Source organism: Dryobates pubescens, chromosome 2, assembly GCF_014839835.1.
Source record: "Dryobates pubescens isolate bDryPub1 chromosome 2, bDryPub1.pri, whole genome shotgun sequence".
Lineage (NCBI taxonomy): Eukaryota > Metazoa > Chordata > Aves > Piciformes > Picidae > Dryobates > Dryobates pubescens.
This window is the reverse complement of record NC_071613.1, coordinates 28,367,221-28,389,629: the sequence shown is the minus strand read 5'-3', so window position 1 is coordinate 28,389,629 and position 22,409 is coordinate 28,367,221. Positions and strand designations below refer to the sequence as shown.

General features: G+C 40.2%; 1 protein-coding gene across 1 annotated transcript in view; it reads left to right on the top strand.

The window, feature by feature from the left end:
* The window catches only part of PARD3B (par-3 family cell polarity regulator beta), a 439,781-nt gene that overhangs the window by 126,614 nt on the left and 290,758 nt on the right, over nucleotides 1-22,409 (top strand). Inside the window, exon 3 of the mRNA XM_054173397.1 lies at nucleotides 13,556-13,727. Coding sequence (XP_054029372.1) covers nucleotides 13,556-13,727 — 172 coding nt within the window. The remainder of the gene's footprint in view (nucleotides 1-13,555; nucleotides 13,728-22,409) is intronic.

Sequence of the window (22,409 nt, the reverse complement as noted above, 5' to 3'; positions counted from 1 at the left end):
TGTTGGTACTGCAAGTACATCTGACAGTGCGTTGAAGACCAATATTTTCTTCAAAGATTTGTAGGTAAGGACAATAGTTTGGAGAAATGATGATAGGCTCCCAAAATAATTTTATCCCAGCTCCCTTTCAGCCCTATTTAACTCCTATATCCAAATTTGATGTGGAATGGGGAAAGTCTGCAGTGAGCAGCAGCCACTCTCTTTCTTCCCTATCAGCTTCTGCACCTTTCATATAAAGTCACCTTAAATGTCATCACAGTGATCAGACTGGGAGTCTGGGAGAGAAGCCCCAGCAATGAAGCAGCTTGTCAGTTCATGAGCTGCTCAGTTTGTTCTTGCAGCTTTTTCTATAACTAAATGCTCAGCAGCAGTTCACTTAAACATTTCTTTTAATCAAGACTATCCAAAAGGCTGGATTTTTACAACCCATCATCTTTTCTAAGGCTTCAAAAGCATCTAGAAAAGGGTGAGAAGGTGGGAAGAAAAGGTCAATGCAGTTTGCTGGAAAGGTCTGCTGAATTGCAAGCAATGTACCTGCTAAAGTGTGAGTGGGTTTGGGAGCAGTTTGAGCTCTCCTTACCTGGCTTTCCACTTCCCTGCCTCATTTTGTTATTTGTGGCTTGGAGTATATGGTGTGACTCTGGGTTCTCTGATCAACAAAGATGCTCACTCTGTCAAGTGTGGTTTATGTTGTTACTGTCTTGGTTTATTGTGTGCTCCATAGAAAGGTTGGACTGAGTTGTTAATTTAGCATTAAAGTACTGTTTTAACTTAAGATAATTCATATTATAGAGTGACTATAATTCATATTATGAAAGTGAACATTTATTCATGCTTTCCCACAACATGGTAACTAATGTTACTTTCATTTCTACAGATAAACTGTCTTTTTTCAGAAACCAAGGCACAGTAATTTTTCCCTTTTCAATGACTGATTACAGTAAGTGCATTTGACAAGCATGGTTCTAGTAAGTAATGCAGCCTTTGATATTAGTATCTGCATTTCTATAGGGGCATTTAAAATGAACTCTTCAAAATTAGCTCATCTTCTGTAAAGTCCATATAGAAGACAGTACTCAGTTTCAAGGTAAACAGAAAGGTAAACAGAAAGGAAGTAATCAGCCTAGCATTTTACAGTCTTCCTTCCATTTTTAAATTTTTTTGTCATGGATAAATGAAGAGTAAAAACAAAGGGCATTTGTTATCTAGCAAAACTCAGAAACCATTTCACATGAGAACATAATGAGTGTGACAGGCTACAAATAGCACGGAACATGAATCTTTTACAGAAGAAAAGAGGAATGTCCTTTGGTGTATTTACTTCAATCAACCCTAATAAGGCTTGTTTTATGTGTTTTATGCATCCACCATCATAATTATAAATCCTTGACATTTTAGCACTAGCATTTATATCTGCCAGGGAGGCTACCCAGAGTCAACCCTCAAGGAATGTCTGTATTGTTACTATGGATCTCCATAACAGCTCTCAAGTAGTTACTAAGTGGCTTAAAAAATTACATCTCAGTCATGCTTGAAGGGCTCATCAAACTTTGCCACAAATATCAATGTTAAGTACCCAATCAGCTGCATTGTTTGAAGTACTGTCACGTGTGCCCACAAAGGAATAGGTTGGACAGTATGTAAGGTCTCATCAATCAGGTAGAATTTTTCTTTTTGCTAAGCCGTTTTTGAAAAAAAAAAAAAAAAAGGGAAAAGAAAAAATAAAAGGAGGAAAAAAAATAAGAAAAAAGCCAACCCCCAAACCTGTAAATTCAGCTACAGGGGAATAACAGGAAGATAAGGATGTCTTTTGATTTATCTCACCCACGGAAACAACAGCTAGACTTTCTGCAAAACGTGCACACAAGGGGGTTCTCAGGTAGGAGGGTTTTTTATTCTTTGTAGAATAGTTGTGGACCTTTCCAAAATAGCAGTTAGAAAAACCTCATGCCAAAAGCCACAAGAGAAATTGCAGAGCAGGCTGCATAGAAACTCTTAGAAATCTGGAAACTTGCATTTATATATTTAGCTAGTTACTCAGACTCAGTGACGGGACTGAGTAATGCCAGACTTGTGGTAACAAAATGGTCCAAAATTTTGATCTCCCAGAAGTAGTGGAGAGTTTGAGCCCCTTCCCATCACTGTGATGTCAGCAGCTACAAATCTAGTAAATTCAAGTAAGCCCAGTCAGCATAACTCTTTAGCAAACAAAGGCTCCATTAGGTGCTACAGCACAGGCACAGCAGGAGGGCTGGAGGGTTAACATGCAGTCCTTTTTTCTTTGTGTACTGCTGTCTCATTAATTCTCATTTAGATGTAATGAGTGATGGACAAGAAGAGGAACTGAATTTCTTGGGAAGTAGATCTGCTGATTAAAATGTGAAGACTGGAAACAATTGATATATCACTGTTTGAACAATTTTTTACAGTTTAGGGATCATTAGAAAATCTCATCTTGGCTTAGAAGAAAATTACTATTTAAAGTATCATCTCTTGCCACAATGCCTGTTTATAGTCAAACATTTGAAGCATTTGGTAGTATTGAGGACCTCCAGTAGCCCTGTGCTTTTAAAATGAAATAAAGCATGCAAGACTCTTATCAATCCTGGACTTGTATTACACCCTCAGTTTCTCATTTTCTCCCTTGCTCTGTCCCTTGGTTTGTGCCAGAATAACTTCATTGCCACTTGGCTAAGGATCCCTCCTTCTCTGCCGCTGGTAGCTCCTTTCCTTTCCCCCAGAAAAAGCTGGGACTTGGGCTGTGTCTGGTCTCTCTTTTCTGGGCATGCTGCTTCATGTCTTGTGTTATATTTTCCTCATGTGAGAAACAAGCTCACTGCTAAATTTCGAATACAAACAGTTTATTATAAAATAAAGGCAAAACAGCGCTGGGTGCACAGCAGATTCGCTAGAGGCACGCCATAGCAACACGAGTTGAGCTTATATAGACGTCAAACATAATATTCATAAATATCTCCAGAAATCCCTTTACATTTCCCAAGCAATCTACAATATCCTAATAATCTTCCAATTTGTCTGTTTGGGGGGCTTGAAGAGATACAATTCCTTTTCCTTGTAACTTCAATTGATTGCCCCTTTTCCTGAGATTAATAGATTATTTATTTTTTTCACTGGCCCAGACTTCTGGGTTAATCTCTCATCCTCAGTGTTTAACTGTAAAATTCTGACCGTCATCTGCCCCTCGTCTGGAACTACCCCTATGTCCAATTGAACTTGTAAGTCTCTCCCTAGTGAATTACATCCTGCACTTGGTACTACTAAGATATCTCCTACCCCAATTCTAGCTTCAGTCTCTAATTTAACATCCTTGACTACTGGGACTTTAAACCCTTCCCCCTTTGCCCCTAAAACTTTTACAGTAATTTTACTCTCCACACACCCTCTAGGATCCTTGGTAACACAAGTACGTTCAGTTCCTGTATCTACTAAAAAATTTAAAATTTCTTCCTGGGGTCCTACTTTTATAAAGTGGCTTCTTTCTCTCTCCTTCCTATGCTAGCTTGGCACATGAATGCATGCAAAGCTTCCAGGAAAGGGGAGGGAGAAACAAAAAAAACCCCAAACCCCAAAAATCCAGGCTGTTGCATGTGAAAGGTAATGCCTGCAAGCCCATGCACAGGCAGTGCAGAACTCCTCTCAGCTTCCAGAATAACTTCCCTGCTCCTCCCTTATATAAGCTAAATATATCTTCCTTAAAAACCTTAAGATCTGTCTTCCTCCTTGGGCGATCTTGTTTAAAATGCCCACCTTTCCCACAATCTAATTTTCTCTCTAGCTCCTTACTCCATACAATAATTTATCATCTTTGCCTTACCCCACGTTTTAGGGTTATCCCTCCAACACACTAATTGTAACCCCAGAGGACTCTCTGGGGGGTATATCCCTGGGTACCCTGTCACTCCTGTTTTTCCCAGGGCTGGTCTATTTACCTGCCCCCTGTCCCATTTCCTGAGGTCCATTCTTTCCAACCACTCACCAATCGCTTCATCCCTTCACCGGCCAAGTCCCTCATGGGATATTGGAAGCATGGTTAGAAGGACTCTGCACTTGCTTTGTGAATCTGGACTGTCTAGTCCACATCTCACACACACGTTCACCAGCCTAAATTCCTGCTAAACCAAATAATATTTTCAGTCCTTTTCTTATCTGGATCTTCATGCACAAGAATTACAGGCAGCTGTGGCATCCAGGAGCTCCTTCCCTTGCCTTTATCTTATACTATTTGCTGAATTGTTTACCCGTGTTCCAAGAGACTTCCAGGATCCTCCTTCCGGGCTGCTGAAATCAACAGGGGTGGACCTGCGTCTGAAGGGTCCCTTAAGCCATCGCAGACAGGATAATCACGTACGGGTCACCAAAGTGTGAGGAACGAGCTCACTGCTGAATTTTAAATACGAACAGTTTATTATGAAATAAAGGCAAAACAGCACTGGGTGCACAGCAGATTCGCTAGAGGCATGCCGTAACAACATGAGTTGAGCATATATAGACGTCAAACATATATATTCATAAATATCTCCAGGAATCCCTTTACATTTCCCAAGCACGCTCCCACCTCCTCCATTCCCAGTCCCACCTGTTGTTGGCTGCGGTCAGGCTGGGACAAAGTTTTGCACTCTTGACCTGGCCAGTCTCAGACATCTTGACGCCTTACCCTCCCTCCATTTCTCTCCCAATGCACATCCTACACAACACAGACTACAACCAGCCAATCAGCTTAAGAATCGAACCCCATGGTCCCCAGCAACACCAGCACCCAACGGCACCCACCTTCCCCTTGCAAAAGCCAAATATAACAATTTCTCACACTTACATCCTTGAAAAGCTCTGAGAGCAGAGGCTACCAGTGTTCGTACTGTGTGCAGTGGGATTCTATTCTTGACTACTTTTGACAGGACGGAAACAACTCTAAATAACTGTAGGAAAAGTGTCAGGTGGTCTTTGTAAAGATTCTTTGGTGTATGTAGTTTTGGCATGTAGGTAAACAAGATGAGCTAATCACCATAGCTTTCATGGAATGTATCTGTAATTTGTTTTCATATGTAGGTGTGAAGGAAGGCTGCCATATGCTGTGTGTATTGGGTTTTTTTTCCTTGACAGCCTTTATTTTAAGTTAGAGGAATTCCAAGGCAAACTATTATGCAAGAATACCATTCCAAATACTTATCAGTACATACCAGCAGAATACCTTGAAAGAACATTGAAGAAAGGCTGTAGAGCTCCAGGAAAGTTTTAAATTGAAAAATTAAATAACACTGTCGTCCATTTTTTAGGTACCCCAATTATGCTGTGCTGTTAGCAGTCTTTCATCTTTTAAATATCTGAACAGGAGTCTTTCATAAGGAATATATAAAATCTGCTTTTACATTAATGAGTTTGTGGAGTTCTGAGACATCTTACACAGTGGCTTTACGAATTTATTTTTGTCTGTAACGTATAGTACATTTAGTCTCAGTCTTCTTGCCTCAATCTAAAATGTTCTTGTCCCCCTTGTAGGCATAAGTTAAAAGTATTACTTGCACCCACAGAAGAGTTTCTTTTAGGAAGATTAACTCCTTGAGACATCTACAGAAATGTTCCTGATGTTCCTGCTTTTGTGTTCAGATTTCATGACGCTCGTCTGTGCACAGCACTCTCATGTACTGTCATGGGAACAGGGGCACAAGCATTGATCCATCTTTTTTAAAGGAGACAGAGATGCATCACTACCACAAGCTTACAGATGGTGGTAGTTTAAGGAGACATTAACTCGGTCAGCTGCTGACAGAAACTGGCTTTGTGTGCTTCACAGAGCTGAATTAGCCAGAAGTTGGGGAGTTGCTTTTCTTCCTGCCTGTAGCGCTCCCATGAAGGAGTAGAAAGTAGTGATTAAGGAAACAGGAAAATCAAGCTACAGCAGCCTCAAAGTAGATGTCAGATTTTAAACTGAAGATGGCCTGGTCCAAGCTGATAACTAAAGAGGGATCTTTGCCTTTAACATATGTTGGTGCAGGTGGTCAAGTGTCGTAGATGGCTGGAGTAAAGAACTGATGAAATGCATAACCTTACCTTACTGGCTGGAGGGCCGAGCCCAGAGAGTGGTGGTGAATGGTGCCACATCCAGCTGGCAGCCAGTCACTAGTGGTGTGCCCCAGGGATCAGTACTGGGCCCCATGCTCTTTAACATCTTTATTGATGATCTGGACGAGGGCATCGAGTCCATCATCAGTAAATTTGCTGACGACACCAAGCTGGGGGTAGGAGTTGATCTGCTGGAGGGTAGAGAGGCTCTGCAGAGGGACCTCGACAGGCTGGACAGATGGGCAGAATCCAACGGCATGAGATTTAACACATCCAAGTGCCGGGTTCTGCACATTGGCCACAACAACCCCATGCAGAGCTACAAGCTGGGGTCAGAGTGGCTGGAGAGCAGTCAGGCTGAGAGGGACCTGGGGGTGCTGGTTGGCAGTAAACTGAACATGAGCCTGCAGTGTGCCCAGGCAGCTAAGAGGGCCAATGGCATCCTGGCCTGCATCAGGAACAGTGTGGCCAGCAGGAGCAGGGAGGTCATTCTGCCCCTGTACACTGCACTGGTTAGGCCGCACCTCGAGTACTGTGTCCAGTTCTGGGCCCCTCAGTTTAGGAAGGAGGTTGACTTGCTGGAACGAGTCCAGAGAAGAGCAACAAAGTTGGTGAGAGGTTTGGAACATAAGCCCTACGAGGAGAGGCTGAGGGAGCTGGGGTTGCTTAGCCTGGAGAAGAGCAGACTCAGGGGTGACCTTATTACTCTCTACAACTACCTGAAGGGAGGTTGTAGACAGACGGATGTTGGTCTCTTCTCCCAGGCGGCCAGTACCAGAACAAGAGGACACAGTCTCAGGCTGTGCCAGGGGAGGTTCAGGCTAGATGTTAGGAAAAAGTTCTATACAGAGAGAGTGATTGCCCATTGGAATGGGCTGCCTGGGGAGGTGGTGGAGTTGCCATCACTGGAGGTTTTCAGGAGAAGACTTGATGGGGTGCTCGGTGCTGTGGGTTAGTTGTTTGGTTGGTGTTGGATTGGTTGATGGGTTGGACGCGATGATCTTGAAGGTCTCTTCCAACCTGGTTTATTCTATGTATTCTATGTAAAATAATTATTTTTCATACCTGGGCTGCTGTCAGTTGAAGCCTTCCTTTCTCTGTATCTGGTTGTTTGCAGGTATAAGCACCTGAGGAGAATTGAAAATTCTGATATTTTAATTTTATTTTTAATGTTTATTTTGAGCTTTGCTTTATTCTGGTATCAGTGTGGCACATACAGAAACACTGTGGATCTTTTTATCTCTTTGTTATATATACATGCGGATAAAAGCAAGATTAATCCTACAGATCTCAAATTGAGGGATCAGAGAACAAGGTAATGTATTTGATGCTGTGGTGAACATAATTTTCTGCTGTATCTTGATCCATCACTTCTCCTTATGTCACAAAATTTGATGAAATAGTCACCAAGCTCTTCATTCATCCCTCCTGACAGCTCTTTGTTGAGATACGAGTGCTTTGTGTGAAAAGTCTTTACTAATTGACCAAAAAAAAAGGGAGAATTTTTTTGCCACATCATTTTATAAGTAACTAATAATCACTCCCACAGGAGCACTGGCTGTCAGAAATAGAGATGTGGTTTAAAAAAAACACCAGGCTTTTTTCTTCAATGAGCATGTGAAGTCATGGGCAGAGAACAGCTGAACAGGAAGCAAACATGTCTGATGGTTTTACTACCTTTTGTTGCCCATAATGAGATGAAAATGTAAAGAAAAATTGGAATGTGAAAAATAAGAGGCAAAGTATGCATCCAAGAGGAATTAAAAATTTAATACAAGTTGAGAATTTGATTCCTTTTTGTGCCTTTGAATATGTCATTCCTGGTATTGAAAATTGGATGATGCTAGCCTATGATTGAGGACTTCTCTTAGTGATTTTATCCTGACAGTAATTGAAAGCTGATTAATTTAATTGCAAGCAAGCTTTTATTTTGCTATTTCTTCCTTAGTACACTGTGTACATGCCTGGTGTTTGGGGTCAGAAAGGAAATAGTGGTGTCTGTTTTCTAATTCAGTACAGAAAAATCTAGTAAAATATACAGGTTTTAACCTTATTAACAGTAATCTACTTGTCAAAAGTGTAGTTTGAAGAGAGAAATAATTATGAAACCTTTTATTGAAAACGGTGCGTAGGGCAGTGGAAAGTCAGATGTTTCTGGTTTAGCAGACAAGTGCCTTAAAGAAAGATCTGTAAAGTTCTTCTATTTTGTTCAAGGGTGAGGATGTTCTTTGAAATTCTGAAACTCCACGAAATTGTTTATATTTAATTGAGCTTAATTAGCAAACACTGAAAGAAAAGTGTTGCAGTTTTAATTTTTAAGGATTTCTTGTGTGTATGGCGAATATCCTAGTATGCAGGGAAGCCTGGGTGCACTGTGTGCCTGAGAGCCCAGCGCTCCAACACCATTCTGCAGCTGTCTGTGGAGGCAGTGACAGCCAAGCTGCTGCAGCTTGGGTTTATGGAGTGGAGTACTACTAGATTTGAAGGGGTTGAGTGCTCCTGGTAAATATAACATTTCCGTGGGAACAGGGGCAGGGGAACACTTTGTCAGGTGGGGATTTTTTGAATGAAACACTGCATCAGTTTTCTGGCCGATAGCTCCCTGGGGTAAAATGCTGCTGCTTTGTACTGAGTCCCTTTCAATCAGTGATGTCCATTGTCTGCTGTGGGTATTTACCCACCTTTCTGTATATGAGAGTTGATCTTAATAAAATGCATGTGTGTTGCTCTTTATGTTTGGGAATGTAGCCATATAATTAACCTCGTTTTACTCTTCTGTAAGTGTTGCAATTAAAAAGTCAGTGAATTATTGCAAGAGCTGTGCCATAGAATGCCATACAAAAACCTTGGCTGCACTGTATCTTTGAGGTCTCTTCCAACCTTTGTGATTCTGGGTGACTTGTAACAGGTTTACTACTTTTGATCCTCAAAAAAGCGAACAAAATAGAACTATTCATTATTGCTGCCTTGTATTGTGACTGTGTCAGTATTAGTAGGGAGGAGTTTAGTAATTAAAAAGTGGCAGATAAATGCCACATTCTGGTAATTTATTGATTGTCTAGTTAACTGGTACATTGTTAATAGATATTACAGTACCACTGGTGTAGAACCATTTTATCTATAGAGGAATGCATAGCTATCTTTCACAGTAAATATTCATTATATTAAAAGGGGGGTGCTTGAGTGCACAACCACAACAGTGTAATGTTTACACTTTACAAATAGAGTAATATTTTGTTGCATTTTAAAAAAGGTTCCATGCCGACCTACTGAACTCTCAATATTTATAGATATCGAGCTGGTAAGGTTACTTGTGTTGCAAACAGTGTTGTTGTCTTCATTATGTGCTTATAGATAATTTCTTACTGTGTCCTGAAGTTCTCTTCCATCAGCAGAGGTTGGCAGTCTGTTCTCATTAACGAGTCTTCCACACTGGAAACAAAAAGTGAATGAATACAATTATTTGTTATAATTTACATAACCTTAATTGTATTCATCATTTTTGAAAGGCTGATATTTATAGTATTCTGATTGATTAGCAGTGTGTTTATAATGTTCAAATTGCTACTGGTAATATGCGCCTGCACCTGCAACCCTGAGGAGCTCTTTCACAAATAAACATTTTAAAGAACAAATGTCTGTTTATTTCCTTAGCAAGGAAAGGCTTTGCGTCTTTGCTACCTCCACATGCAGTACTGAAGTATTTCCTTTCCACACTCTCTTAAAAGTCTGGGTTTTACCTCTGGTTATGTTACTTAATTGTGTATTCCATGGCACTGTAGCAGGCTTCGTGTGGAGTTGTCTTTGGAGACAATTAGAACCCACCTGGATGTGTTCCTCTGTGACACATTCTAGGTGATCCTGCTCTGGCAGTGGGGTGGACAAGGTGATCTTTCGAACATTCTGTGATTCTGTGTAAAAAAACAAACAACACAAACCGAACTTTTCCTTGTTTTGTTTTAACCTGTTAGAATAGGGAACTATGGGCTATTCACTGAAGTCACTTGAAGAATGCCAGCAGTAAGAAACTCTCCCACTTTCAGAGGGAGGTGAGGCCTATGTGCTTTAGCTCAGATGAAATATTACAGCCATTTGCCAGACTGTTGGCTTGCACCTCTGCCCTGCCTGCTTCAGCTCAGGCTCTGGGAGCAGAGTGCTGGCATGGGTACAGATGTGAAGTAGGGTAGTGGTGGCTTTTTCTCCCGACCCTGTTGTGGGAATTGAGAGGAGAGGAGCTGACACCTTCCCCACCTGTTTGAGTTTCTTGACAGGTGAATGAGAGTGGTAGTCACTTAGATGTGGAACTGGTATAATCGCTATAATTAAGTAGGTGAAGACCTGGAGGTGTTAACCCCGTTGGGGCACTGTGATTCCTCTGTATCGTTTTGCCTGAACCCAACTCACTTCTGACCAGCTGTCAAGGCAGTGGTTTGTCTTGTGACCTGTTCACTCTCAGGAAGTGTTACCCAGCACTAGGGCAGGTGCTTTAGGGATCCTTGGTGGAGCAATGACACAATGAAATAGTTTTTGCAGTCAAAATTTTATTTGGACTTGGACTCTGCAAATCAGGGCCTATGACAAATACTCAGAGCCAGACCAACCCTCTGTATATCAGATCGTTCCCCAGTATTCTAGATATTCTGCAGACCACCGCTTTGAAGCCATCAGCCCTAATGGAGCTGAAGGCACCCATACACAACAGCCCAGCCCTTGGCAGCAGTGGCTGAAGGAGGCAGGTGGTAGCCCAGTGGCAATAGCAGTGGTGGCAGCAGGGCCAGTGGGAACCCTGTCTTCTAAAGGGCTCAGCCAGCCAGCACCCCCCTTAAAAGGTGAAGTGGGGATGTGACCGGTCCCAGGACACCAGCAAGATTGTTGTGGTGGTGTAGCCACCATGCAGTCTGCTTTTCTGGGCTGACTGGCAAGTAAGCTCCACTGTCTTACAGCTGCCAGACAAGAGTCTGTGACCTTGTTTGTTAAAATAATTTTATAATATAAATTTCTGCTAGACTTCCATTTGCCCTTCAGGGGGAAAATGAAAATGTATGGTGCTTAGAAAGTCAAGTGTGCAATAAGACCACCATGTGCCATGAGCCTGCAAGAGCAGTGGTGTGGGGACTCTGCACTCTGCTAGCCACCAGTGAAAAGTATTTACAGTAATTACAGTATCAGCGTTCTCCTAGTTTGCCTTTCTGCTTTTTGCTACTACACATTTTGGGGGCTTTTGAATCTGAGATAGTGCTTACAGGTTCCCATTTGACAGTTCTTGCTGGTCTTTTCCACCCGTTTGTCTGTGTTTTTGAGTCAATCCAAACTGTTGGCTTCTGCAGCATCCTGTAGCAGTAAGGGTAGAGTGTTAGAATCTAATACAGCATTTATCGTGCTAAGATGTGAAACTATGAGGAAACTCATCTTGGTCCAGTTCAAGAATTCACTCCTTTATTCTCATCATATCACAACTGAGTTTCATTTACTGTATTCTACATTATAAATGGCCAAGTGGATTTAATATCCTACTATTACCTACAGTGCTTTCAGAGCCATGCTCCTGCACAATCTCAAATTTCCTTTTCATGAGTAACAGCTTCTTTTGGCACTTTTGGAGTCATGATGGACTTGGTAATACCAACATGAAGTCATTTTAGAAACAAACTAAATATACCATAGATTCGGGATTTTTTTTCTTGTGCTGGAGCAAATTGTTGCGATTTGTTGGTGTCTGGCTCTAAGGTGGCCTTTGTGGCTATATGCAGTTGTGGGGCATAGCAATGGCCTGGTGATGAACTTCTGGGTAGTTCTTCTGTAATGTAGCAGTAAGATACAAAGAGTTTTCTTTGTTACTGGAATTAATCTTTCCTGTATGCTTTGGAGAAATAAAAAACCAAATTGTATGCTGTAAGAACTAGTTGTATGGATGAGGAAAGGAAACAGGCTTCATATGGAAAAGAAAAACAGTCTTTCTACCTTATTATTTGAGGGGGTTTGTGTGTTTCTGAAATATGCATCAGTAAGTATGAGCTGACACATTTCTAGCAACCAAATTATAAATGAGTGGAAGACCTGAAAATGTCAGTTTCTCCTGTAGAAACACTTCAGGATTATTTTTCGCTCTTTTTTTTCTTCTTTTCTTTTATTTCCTCCTTCCCCCTCCTACCCCTTCCCCCCCCCCCTTCTTTTTCCTCATGTATTAATTTTTTCTTTTAGGCAAATGAGATCCCTTAAGTGTTTGTCTCATTGTTTCAGTATGCTTAGGATTTATCTTAGGATATAATTGTCGACACTTTTCTTAAATATCAGAGGAGATTGGATGCACTAATATTTTTTTATATAGAGTGTGTATACATACCTTAAAATAACACAGAGAAAGTAATAAATCAGTCCTTCAGACTTTGTGTATATGATGACATTGCCTAACCAGCTGTGTGTGTTGTGGTCTTTTTCACAATTAGTTCAGAAAAAAGTGCAATAAATTAACATCTTAAGATGAAGATGTTGTGTGCAATGCTTATTATGCAAAGTGTTTGCCATTGCCTGACAAGAGAACTATGCTACGTCAGGTAGCGTGGCAGGAAAAGTGCTTGAACTGCAACTGTTACCTCCTCTGCTCTTGGAGAGGCTTCTAGGGTGTCAAGTGTTCTGTTGATTGAGAACAGCAAGTCTTCTAATTTATTTAGATTCATTGGGAATTAATAAATTTAGTTTGTTTTCCCAGAACTGTAACACAATTCACTGTTTCAATGTATTAGTAGGGGCCAAAAGGAAGATCCTTCTGAAAGGCCAGGTTAGCAGAGAAAAATAAAAATTCTCTGTAGGTTTGGTTGGTTTTTTAGTATATAATTTTCATGTCCACATCGCTCTGTGTGTCTGAAGCTGTGGAAGAGTCAGTGAGCCAGTGATGTTTTTCAGAAACAGGATATCTGGTATAAGCTTTCGGGAGAGAATGGGAGGAGATGATAGAAACATGGTGGGTAGGGATGTGTATGTGTACCAGGCTGGACCAAGAAGCATTCATTCTTACAGAGGCACAGGTTGGGTGACCAGGGAAACTGCACTCTGTTGCTGTCTGAGATGTATTTTGCCAGTGCAATGTAATTATTATGCATATTGGTTGGTAGCACTAAATCATAGTACCCTCCACTCCCAAGAATTAAATGCTATTCTGTGTTTTTAAGCATATTCAACCCTAAATGTTTTGGAATAATGTAAAATGCTCACTAATGGTAATGTGCTAACCCTGAGAAAACCATGTCAGCACAGGGCACCGCTGAAGCATATACTTAAGTCATATTGAAGTCAGTGCATTTAAACACAAACATGAATGCTTTCCTGAATATATATGTTTATTGTTGGCTGTACTGAAATAAGATCATTATTTTTGTACTCCCAATGAGTTTTAATTAAATAAATAAATGTTAAAAAAAAGAAGTGATGTTTGGAATACTTTAACTATACAAACTATTATCTTTTGTTTTGATAGCTGATTGCTGTTTATGAAGAGCAAGAAACTCACCACAAGACTGATGGCACCAATGGTGATTTGACAGACAGAAATAGCCCAGACTCCTTTGAGACTGAGGTAGCAGCTCAGCTGGCTGCCTTTCAGCCCATTGGTGGTGAGATTGAAGTGACTCCTTCTGCCCTAAAACTGGGTATGTATATCTTACATGGTTATGTCTGTAGTTTAATTTTACATATTTAAAGACTTTTTTTTTTAGCTCCCCATTGTTTGCCTTGGAAGTCAGTGAAGACAACTTGTAATGACAGAAGTTGGCCTTCTGAACAATTGATGCTGAAGGCTGCAACTGAGATGACAAACTTGCACTTGTGGCATGTGCCCTGCTGTGTTTTACGCCTGTCTGTACAGCTGGAGATTCTTTTTTTTTCCTTTCTTTGACTGAGTGGGTTGCTGATAATCCTTCATTGCAATCTTCTGAGAGCCAAAACCTATGCAAAATATTTTCAAGTAATAAAGTCAGTGAAAAAACCCCCACAATGTTTTTGTGGAGGCACTTGGGCTCAATGAGTGTAAAACTGCTGTGTACAACTACTTTTACTGATTATCTGAGCTAGTGCCCTGTTTTGGGGGTGGGAGGTGGAAGGAAGGAAATGCTTGTTGCAAACAGTTCAGCTCTTTGCCTTTGAAGAAGTTGCACAGCAGGGGCTGCATGCCTGACTTTTCAGGTGACAAACTGTGATTAGGAGAGACTTCTGCTTAATTCCTTCTTACATCGTGAAGTGCTGCAACCTGTGTCCCCTGTGTTGTTTCAGTGTGCCTGGAAGGCCAAGAGTTCAGACACTGGTTTCCAATTATAAAGAGCTCGAGTCTTGTGTGTTGAACACAGAGCAGTTGGAAATACTTTCTTGGATTGAGAGCAGGATAAGCTGTCACCTAGACAGTAGATATAGAAGCTTTTGAAAACAGATTGAAGATGAATCCTCTTACTCTGCCTGTGGATCAGGAGTACAATGACAGCATTTAGCAAAAGCCTAATTAGGAGAGGCTTCCCTGTATTCCACCAGAGATCGTCACCCAATTCACTCCATGTTCTTGATAACCACTGGCAGTCCTAACGATGTGCAACAACATTTTTAGTCGAAGCGGGTGGGCTAAGAGCAGAAATACTGCCTCTAGTTATGCTGTTCTCATGATCTAGTCTGCTGACAACTTCAGAAACTGAATGTTCGTGTGTCTGTTTATATTAAGTACCTTTGTGAAGGGAAAGCGAACAAAAACGTCAAGCTAAAATAAAATTTATAATAAGACTCACTGGATGAGGCCATGTAATGTAACTTCTCTTGGAATTCTGTGCTCATTTTTGTACCTGATGTAGATTCAAATCTTTATCTGATTTTTCTATATTCTAGAGTATATATTTAATAAATAACACACAAAAATCTAGGGAATGACCTAAAAATCTTGGGAAAATACATATGTAGGTATTTGAGCTATGCTTTTGGAAAACATGAGGTGTGGAAAGGTCTGTGGCTAAAGTTTCAGTGGTTCAGTGGTTTCCCACTTCATGTATTAAAAACTGGTATTTTTAAGTAACACCACGGGAACACATTTTAGCATGTTTCAGAAAGTACTTCTGAGCCATGTTTAAAAAAAAAAAGTCATTAGAAGTGCTTTGTTTAGCATGCTGTTGTACATAAGCTGAGGGCTGGAGAGAAGGGTATTTAAGTCTAATGCAATTTTCTGTAGGACAGTTAAATGCTAGAACTCCGGAGCTCACCAGTAAGCTACTAGGCACTTCAATTTTCATAGCATTTATGGAATCTTTCTACTATAGATTGTATAGGAGATGAAATATAACATGAGAAGAGCAGCCTGTTAGGGTTCTAGTTCATTTTCAGTGGAATACTAATATATATTTGAAGTTAAACTGAGTGCTGGCTTCTTAAAATAGAGAACCTAAGCATAATGGGTTTGTCTCAATGGTTCTTTTTGAGATGGTTTTATTTTACAAAGTAAATGAATGATTTTCTATCTTCCAGTCCCATAAACTCAGTCTGCACTCTGAAATGTATTTTTTTCCCTCTCCTGCATTTTACATCATGGATTAAAGTTGTTTACACTTCATTTTTGCCTTTATGTTTTCTGTACAAGGCCCTGGACCTTAAATTATGTCCTATTTCTGCTAGAGGCAAATTAAAAAGTAAATAAAGAAAGAGAGGCACAATTTGTTTGCATCGATATCATCAATGCATAAACCACAGTAGTCTGGCTCCCTGTCTAATTATTGAATTGAGTCACACTTGCTCAGAGAAATAAATAATAATTTTTAAAATCTGTTCTTATTTTGGGAGCAAGAATGTGATTGTAAGTAGTGAGCATGTGTGGCTTTTCACGGTGAAGCTGTGCTTCAGGAACTGCCATGTGCTTACCTTTTAGAGTATTTTTGCAGAATGCTTTTAGGAATGTGGTGCAGGGGGTCCATCGTCAAATAAATTGTCAGACTGAGTAACAATTTTGCCTGTTAATTTCTGTTGGTTGTTTTGTATTCTGTGAAACCAGATTCACAATTTTGCGTGGAAACAAAGTCTGTTTAGTGATCTGCTCAGAGAATATTTAGAGCTCGATGCTTAATAATCACGTGAAAATACTGTTGCTCTCAAACATGAGGGAATTTGCACTGGTTGTAGAAAAGGCACTTGAGATACTGCCTTCAAACTTTTTTCTTTTTCAAATAAATTGTTTATTTGATCCAGTTAAGTTAATTCTATGTTACAAGGAATCACAGAGTGGTAGGGGTTGGAAGGGACCTCTGGAGATCATCTGCTTCAACCCCCCAGCTAACGCCTAGATCAGGTTTCACAGGAACACATCCAGGTGGGTTTTGAAAGTCTCCAGAGTAGACTCCACAACCTCTTTGGACAGCCTGTTTCAGTGCTCTGTCACCCTCAAAGTGAAGAAATTTTTCCTTAAGTTCAAGTGAAATCTCCTGTGTTCTAGTTTGTACCTATTGTCTGTTGTCCTATCACTGGCCACCACTGAAAAGAGCCTGCCCCCCCATCCTTGTGAACGCCACCCTTTAGATATTGATAGGCATCTCTAAGATCCCCTTCCTAGACTAAATATCAAGTCTTAGAGCTTTTACTGGGTAGATAGAGATGGCAATGCTGGGGAAAATTATTTATTTGTTTATTTTAATGGTCGCTTCTTTCCCTTTTAGTGGCTGATACTACTTAAAATACTGACAGCTTGCCTGTCTGAAATCATAATTTTTCCATTATGTAGTTTGTAATGCTTATTTTTTCCATCATCACCTGCAACTTTGAAAGTGATCCAGAATAAAATCAATCTTACTTGGCTCAAAAGCCAGAAGTACCTTGTATCTTATATTGCTTCCACATACTGTCAAAATTTTAGAAGAAAAAGGTAAATTTGTTATTTTATATTATCAAATTAATTTCTTAATACTCGATATATGTATATATGTCCTTAAAACAGTTCAGGAAATTATTCAGCTGTTTGTTTTTCCTAAAATTAATATACCTCATTTTAATCTAACTCAGTGTTTTCAAACAGGTGAAATTGTGGGCTCATGTTTAAGCAAAATGCAAGAAGACTTCATTTGTTTATGAACACGGTATCTGCTATGTCCATAAGGTGAGGTGCAAGCAAGGACAGAAGACTAAACTTAGCTGTTTCACTGGAGCCAGATTATAACTGACACTTAGTTGTTTTTGCACCATTTCCACAAGGCGTTGATTTTCTCTGGGATTAGATGTTGTCTCTGACTGTTTCAGTTTCTGATCTATATTGTTCTTGCACCTCCTCTGGTCTGAGCTTGCATAATCAGACAAAATTATTTGAAGTAGGTAAAATGAGATGCAATAATATTTCTTTAAAATAGTTAAATTAATATAAGAAACATTTTCTTTATTCTGCACAGGCGGTGAGTTTTGCTTTCTAATTAAATGCTGGTTAGATTGATATATTTCACACAATCTCTGTTGTTGGCCATTTATCTTTGTAGCAGCAAAATGTATTATGTTAGCTTTTTGGCAAATTGTGAGTATATTCATTGATGCAATAACTACTAAACTAACAAATGTTTGGAATGATGAAACATTTGGAGATCATTGCATGTAGGTGGTAATTTACTGGGTTAACTAGCACTGTTTTCTGTTGATGTTGGTTTGGGATGTATGTTTTGTTTCTTTTGTTTGGGAACAGATGTTGGTCAGTTAGAGGGTAGAAAGACTCTGCAGAGAGACCTCGACCGACTGGACAGATGGGCAGAGTCCAATGGCATGGCATTTAACAAGTCCAAGTGCCGGGTGCTGCACTTTGGCCACGGCAACCCCATGCAGAGCTACAGGCTGGGGTCAGAGTGGCTGGAGAGCTGCCAAACAGAGAGGGACCTGGGGGTGCTGATTGACACCCGCCTAAACATGAGCCAGCAGTGTGCCCAGGTGGCCAAGAAGGCCAATGGCATCCTGGCCTGTATTAGGAATAGTGTGGCCAGCAGGAGCAGGGAGGTCATTGTGCCCCTGTACTCTGCATTGCTTAGGCCACACCTTGAGTACTGTGTCCAGTTCTGGGCCCCTCAGTTTAGGAAGGACATTGAGACACTTGAACGTGTCCAGAGAAGGGCAACAAGGCTGGTGAGAGGCCTTGAGCACACGCCCTGTGAGGAGAGGCTGAGGGAGCTGGGATTGTTTAGCCTGGAGAAGAGGAGGCTCATGGGAGACCTTATTGCTCTCTACAACTACCTGAAAGGTGGTTGTAGACAGGAAGGGGTTGGTCTCTTCTCCCAAGCAACCAGCACCAGAACAAGGAGACACAGTCTCAAGCTGCGCCAGGGGAGGTTTAGGCTTGAGGTGAGGAGAAAGTTCTTCACTGAGAGAGTTGTTAGCCCTTGGAATGGGCTGCCCAGGGAGGTGGTGAAGTCACTGTCCCTGGAGGTGTTCAAGAGGAGATTGGACGTGGCACTTGGCGCCATGGTCTAGTTGTGAGGTCTACCAAGACAGGTTGGACTTGATGATCCTTGGGGTCTCTTCCAACCTCAGTTATACTGTGATACTGTTTGGTTTGAGTGTATCATATCTCAGTATTTCTCCTTGGCCAGAGATGGTAGCTGAGAGATGTTTGCTGAATAGGGGCTTGCCTTTGCAGACCTTAGTGACTGATTGCCTTTATTCCCTGTTCCAAACTGCTGTTTTGTTGGTGATGTATGATTAAACAGTCATTCTCTCATCTTAAAGATAGTTTTGCTGGAGTACTGTGTGACATTCTTGTGTAGTATGTTAAGAACTTAATGACTGATGGAGTTATGTATATTAGGGATGCTGCCATTTCATGCAGGTAATCCTATATGGGGTTCTCTAGATAATAGTTTGAGGGGTTTGAATACATGTGCATTTATTGTTAGAGTATTAAAACTGAACTAACAATGTAGAGTAGTAGAATACAACTTGATGGTAGAACGCAACTTGATGGCTGTGTGTAAATTGATATGATCTTCCTGAAATATTTTTAAAATGTCTTGATCCAGATGCTTACCAACTTCAGATTAGAGGCTTTTACTAAGTCTTTTCCAAATAAGTGGTTACCCACCAGTAATCTAATCATAAACCTGGTGCATCTGTGATATTTTAAGCAATGACCTGCAGACTCTAGCTAAGCTAATGGCCAACGAACGTGTGCTTCTTCATAGACTACTAGCTTATAAGAAATGCTTTGTGTGGTAATTAGCTTCAGTTGCACACTGACATACTTCAGAAATGTTCTTCTTTCTCCCCCTCTGACCCCCCTCCCCCCCCCAAATCACTAGTGTTGTTATAACTTTTCAAGTATGTAACATGCCAGTGCAACTGCTTTGGTTTTAGTAAGAGACTGTTGAGTTTTCTATAAGGCTTTTCAAATAAACTAGCTGAACTGTCTTGAGCTTTAATATTCTGCTGGCTCTTCACCATCTTGTAACTTTCCGTGCACCCACACCCACAATAATGGTTCTTCTGCTTTCCTTTTGCACCTAGAGAATATCACTTTGAGCTTAAATGCTTCATGACCAGCTTGGTATTTCATTTGCGCGCGCACACACACACACTTAGTTGTTGCTTTTCTCTTTCTCCTTTCCTTGGTGTTAAGTAGTCATGATTTTTGCCTGGAGGAAGACTGACAGTGTTTGACGATACATGTCACTTCTGAATACTAATGTAGGGGGGAGAAAATGAGATGTGCATAGGTATCACCATGGTGGTATTTTATTTGTTTGTCTTAATTATTCTTTCCTCTTTCTCCTTTTGTTTTTGGTTGTTGTTTTTTTTTGGGGGGGAGGGGGTGTCAGCGAGGCAGGAATTTGGTTGAAGATTCCCCAAACTGTTTTCCAAGTACAAGCATTGTGGGAATCAGATAAAATTAGGTTATTTTATTGTTGACTATTACAATAAATTTATTACAATAGTACAATGAATTTATACCTATACTAGTGATAAAATGGAAGATTGATAAAGAAGTAATTGTTTATAAAGTATATTGATAGCAAGTCATAAAATTATCTTGTAAATTACACAAATTTAACTCCTGCCTTTGGAAGTTTTCACAGCTCAGTAGGGCAAGTGCCTTGCTTTTCTCACTGAAAGGTCTTACTTTAGTATTTGGATGGAATGGCTAATTGTAGTTTCTCTCCCAAAGTAATGGTAGCTGAAGTTCAAGCTATATTGAGGCACTTTTTCATCAATCAGTTCTTTCAGCTCTGGACTTTTTAATGTAGTGTTTTGCTGGGATAGTTGTTTCCGGGGCAGGGGGGGAGGAAAGGAAGAGATTGCTGCCTGAGTGTGCTCCAACCCTTAGGAGGTCTAGTGATAATAGTACTAGCTTAGAATGTTTTGATGTTCTGTTTTGGTGCTGTCGTTGGTGATGTGGCCATGTGGCCCTTGGAATTTCCTGTTTGTTTGTTTCAGATAGTGAATATACTTAATCAGCATAATATATTCCTGTGGGTTTGGTCTTGCTCTAGCTTAAATCATGCCTCATGGGGTTGTTCAAAACACCTAATTTGAATGATCCTATGTGTTTGAGTTACTATGTCAGTCAACAGAGCTGCTTCCATTGGCAGTGTCCTAGTTTGAAGTTCAAGGAACTTCAGGACAAGGTTTTTTTGCAAGAATTTTTGAAGTTGTTAACTTGGTAGGCCTGATAGGGCTTAAACTGTTATCTGCAGGATATGGATGTCTTCTGTTTCTGTGTGATTCCAGAGCTCAGAAAGTATTCCTTCTCTTTCTCATCTGCTTTGAAGTGGAAGTCTTGTAAGCAGCCTTGGGGGGCACTTTAAACAGCATGTATTTGCCTACTCCTATTTCAAGTTGGTGCAGAGATACTGTGAGTATAGAGACAGCATACTTCTAAATACAGAGGAAACCACATGATTATGGGTTTTTAAAAGTTATCAAAACAGATATGAACTAAAACTATTCATCTCATAAACAGAATCTTGCCATTGTATACAGCATACCTGCTGTGTCAGAGTAAATAAGAAAGACATTTTTTCTTACATAAAAGCTACCCTGTTCATCTTAATGTTGCAATGTCAAATTATTGGCTGAGTGCTATGATGTTTGTCAGTACATTGAGTGCTCTACATGCATATAATAATTGTCTCCTGTATGATTCAGAGAAAATTAACATTTGAAAATTGATAAGTTTCAAAAGAAATGTATTATACAAGCACATGCTGCCTTCTGTGGTTTGAGGCAATACTACTTATTTCCTTAAGCAAATGTGACTTTATTCTCTTTCTCTGCACCAGAAGGCTGCTTTCATAGTAGTGATATCAAACGTTCTGTGCTGTTTGTCATAGATGTTGTGAGGATGGCACTGTGCTTGATACATTTTTCTCCTCTGCAGTGCTCAGTTTAATCTCCTTTTAAAGAATTGTGATGATCAATTAAAGTCTACTTGTGTTCCTAAAACAAATGGTTTCTGCTCTGAGGCAAGCTATCAGTTTGAAGATAACTTTTCATTTCAGTCAGATTGTGGGATTGGTATATTTTGACCTCATGACTTAAGCTTGGTATTACTTAGTTGTCCTTGATTCATGGAAATGAGCTTTGCACCAGTATAGCTAAAGTTTATCTTTGTCTTGCAGCAAAATAATACAGCAATGGTTTCTGTAAAGGTACACACACACACATACATATATATATATATATAAAATCCTTGTATTTCTCTATTTTTGGGTTGCCCATTTAGAAAACAAGCCAGTCTTTCCTTCTTTTTCCCTGTACCCAAGACTTTTAATAGTAGTGTTGGTAATAAATTTATGCGCATAACTCATTACCAAAGAACCCCTTTTCTTTTTAATAAACTCTCTGCCTCTGATTTCCCCAAAGATTGTTTCTCATCAATTATTCCCCTTGTCTCTATTCCCTTTGCACTTGCTTTAATATGCCTTACTTTGGGGCAAGGGGCTATCCCCATGAAAATATGTTAAGTAGGGAGAAAAGTATTTTTTCATTGCAAGTTACACATTTTCCTGCAGTAGCACCCTAGCTGAGATGTTAATTTCCAGCCTTATTGCCTCAGGAAAGCTTTTGGGGAAGGTGATGAATGGGACTTAGAACAATGGAATAAATTCTATTACAGAAGTGTATGCTGGGTTTTGACATGCTTTATTCTATGTCAATGGTTTTACTCAGACTGTTGTCTGCTTTGCTAATTTTGTGATGTTGCCGGTTTTGTATGTGTATTGTTATGATGCCTCGCTAGTTTCAAAGGCAATACCTCCTAAAAAGTAACAGGCCAGCCCTCTTAGCAAGCTAAACATCTGCAGCTGAAGGTTTTGAAAGGCTATAGTATAATATACTGGAGGGCTATAGTGTAA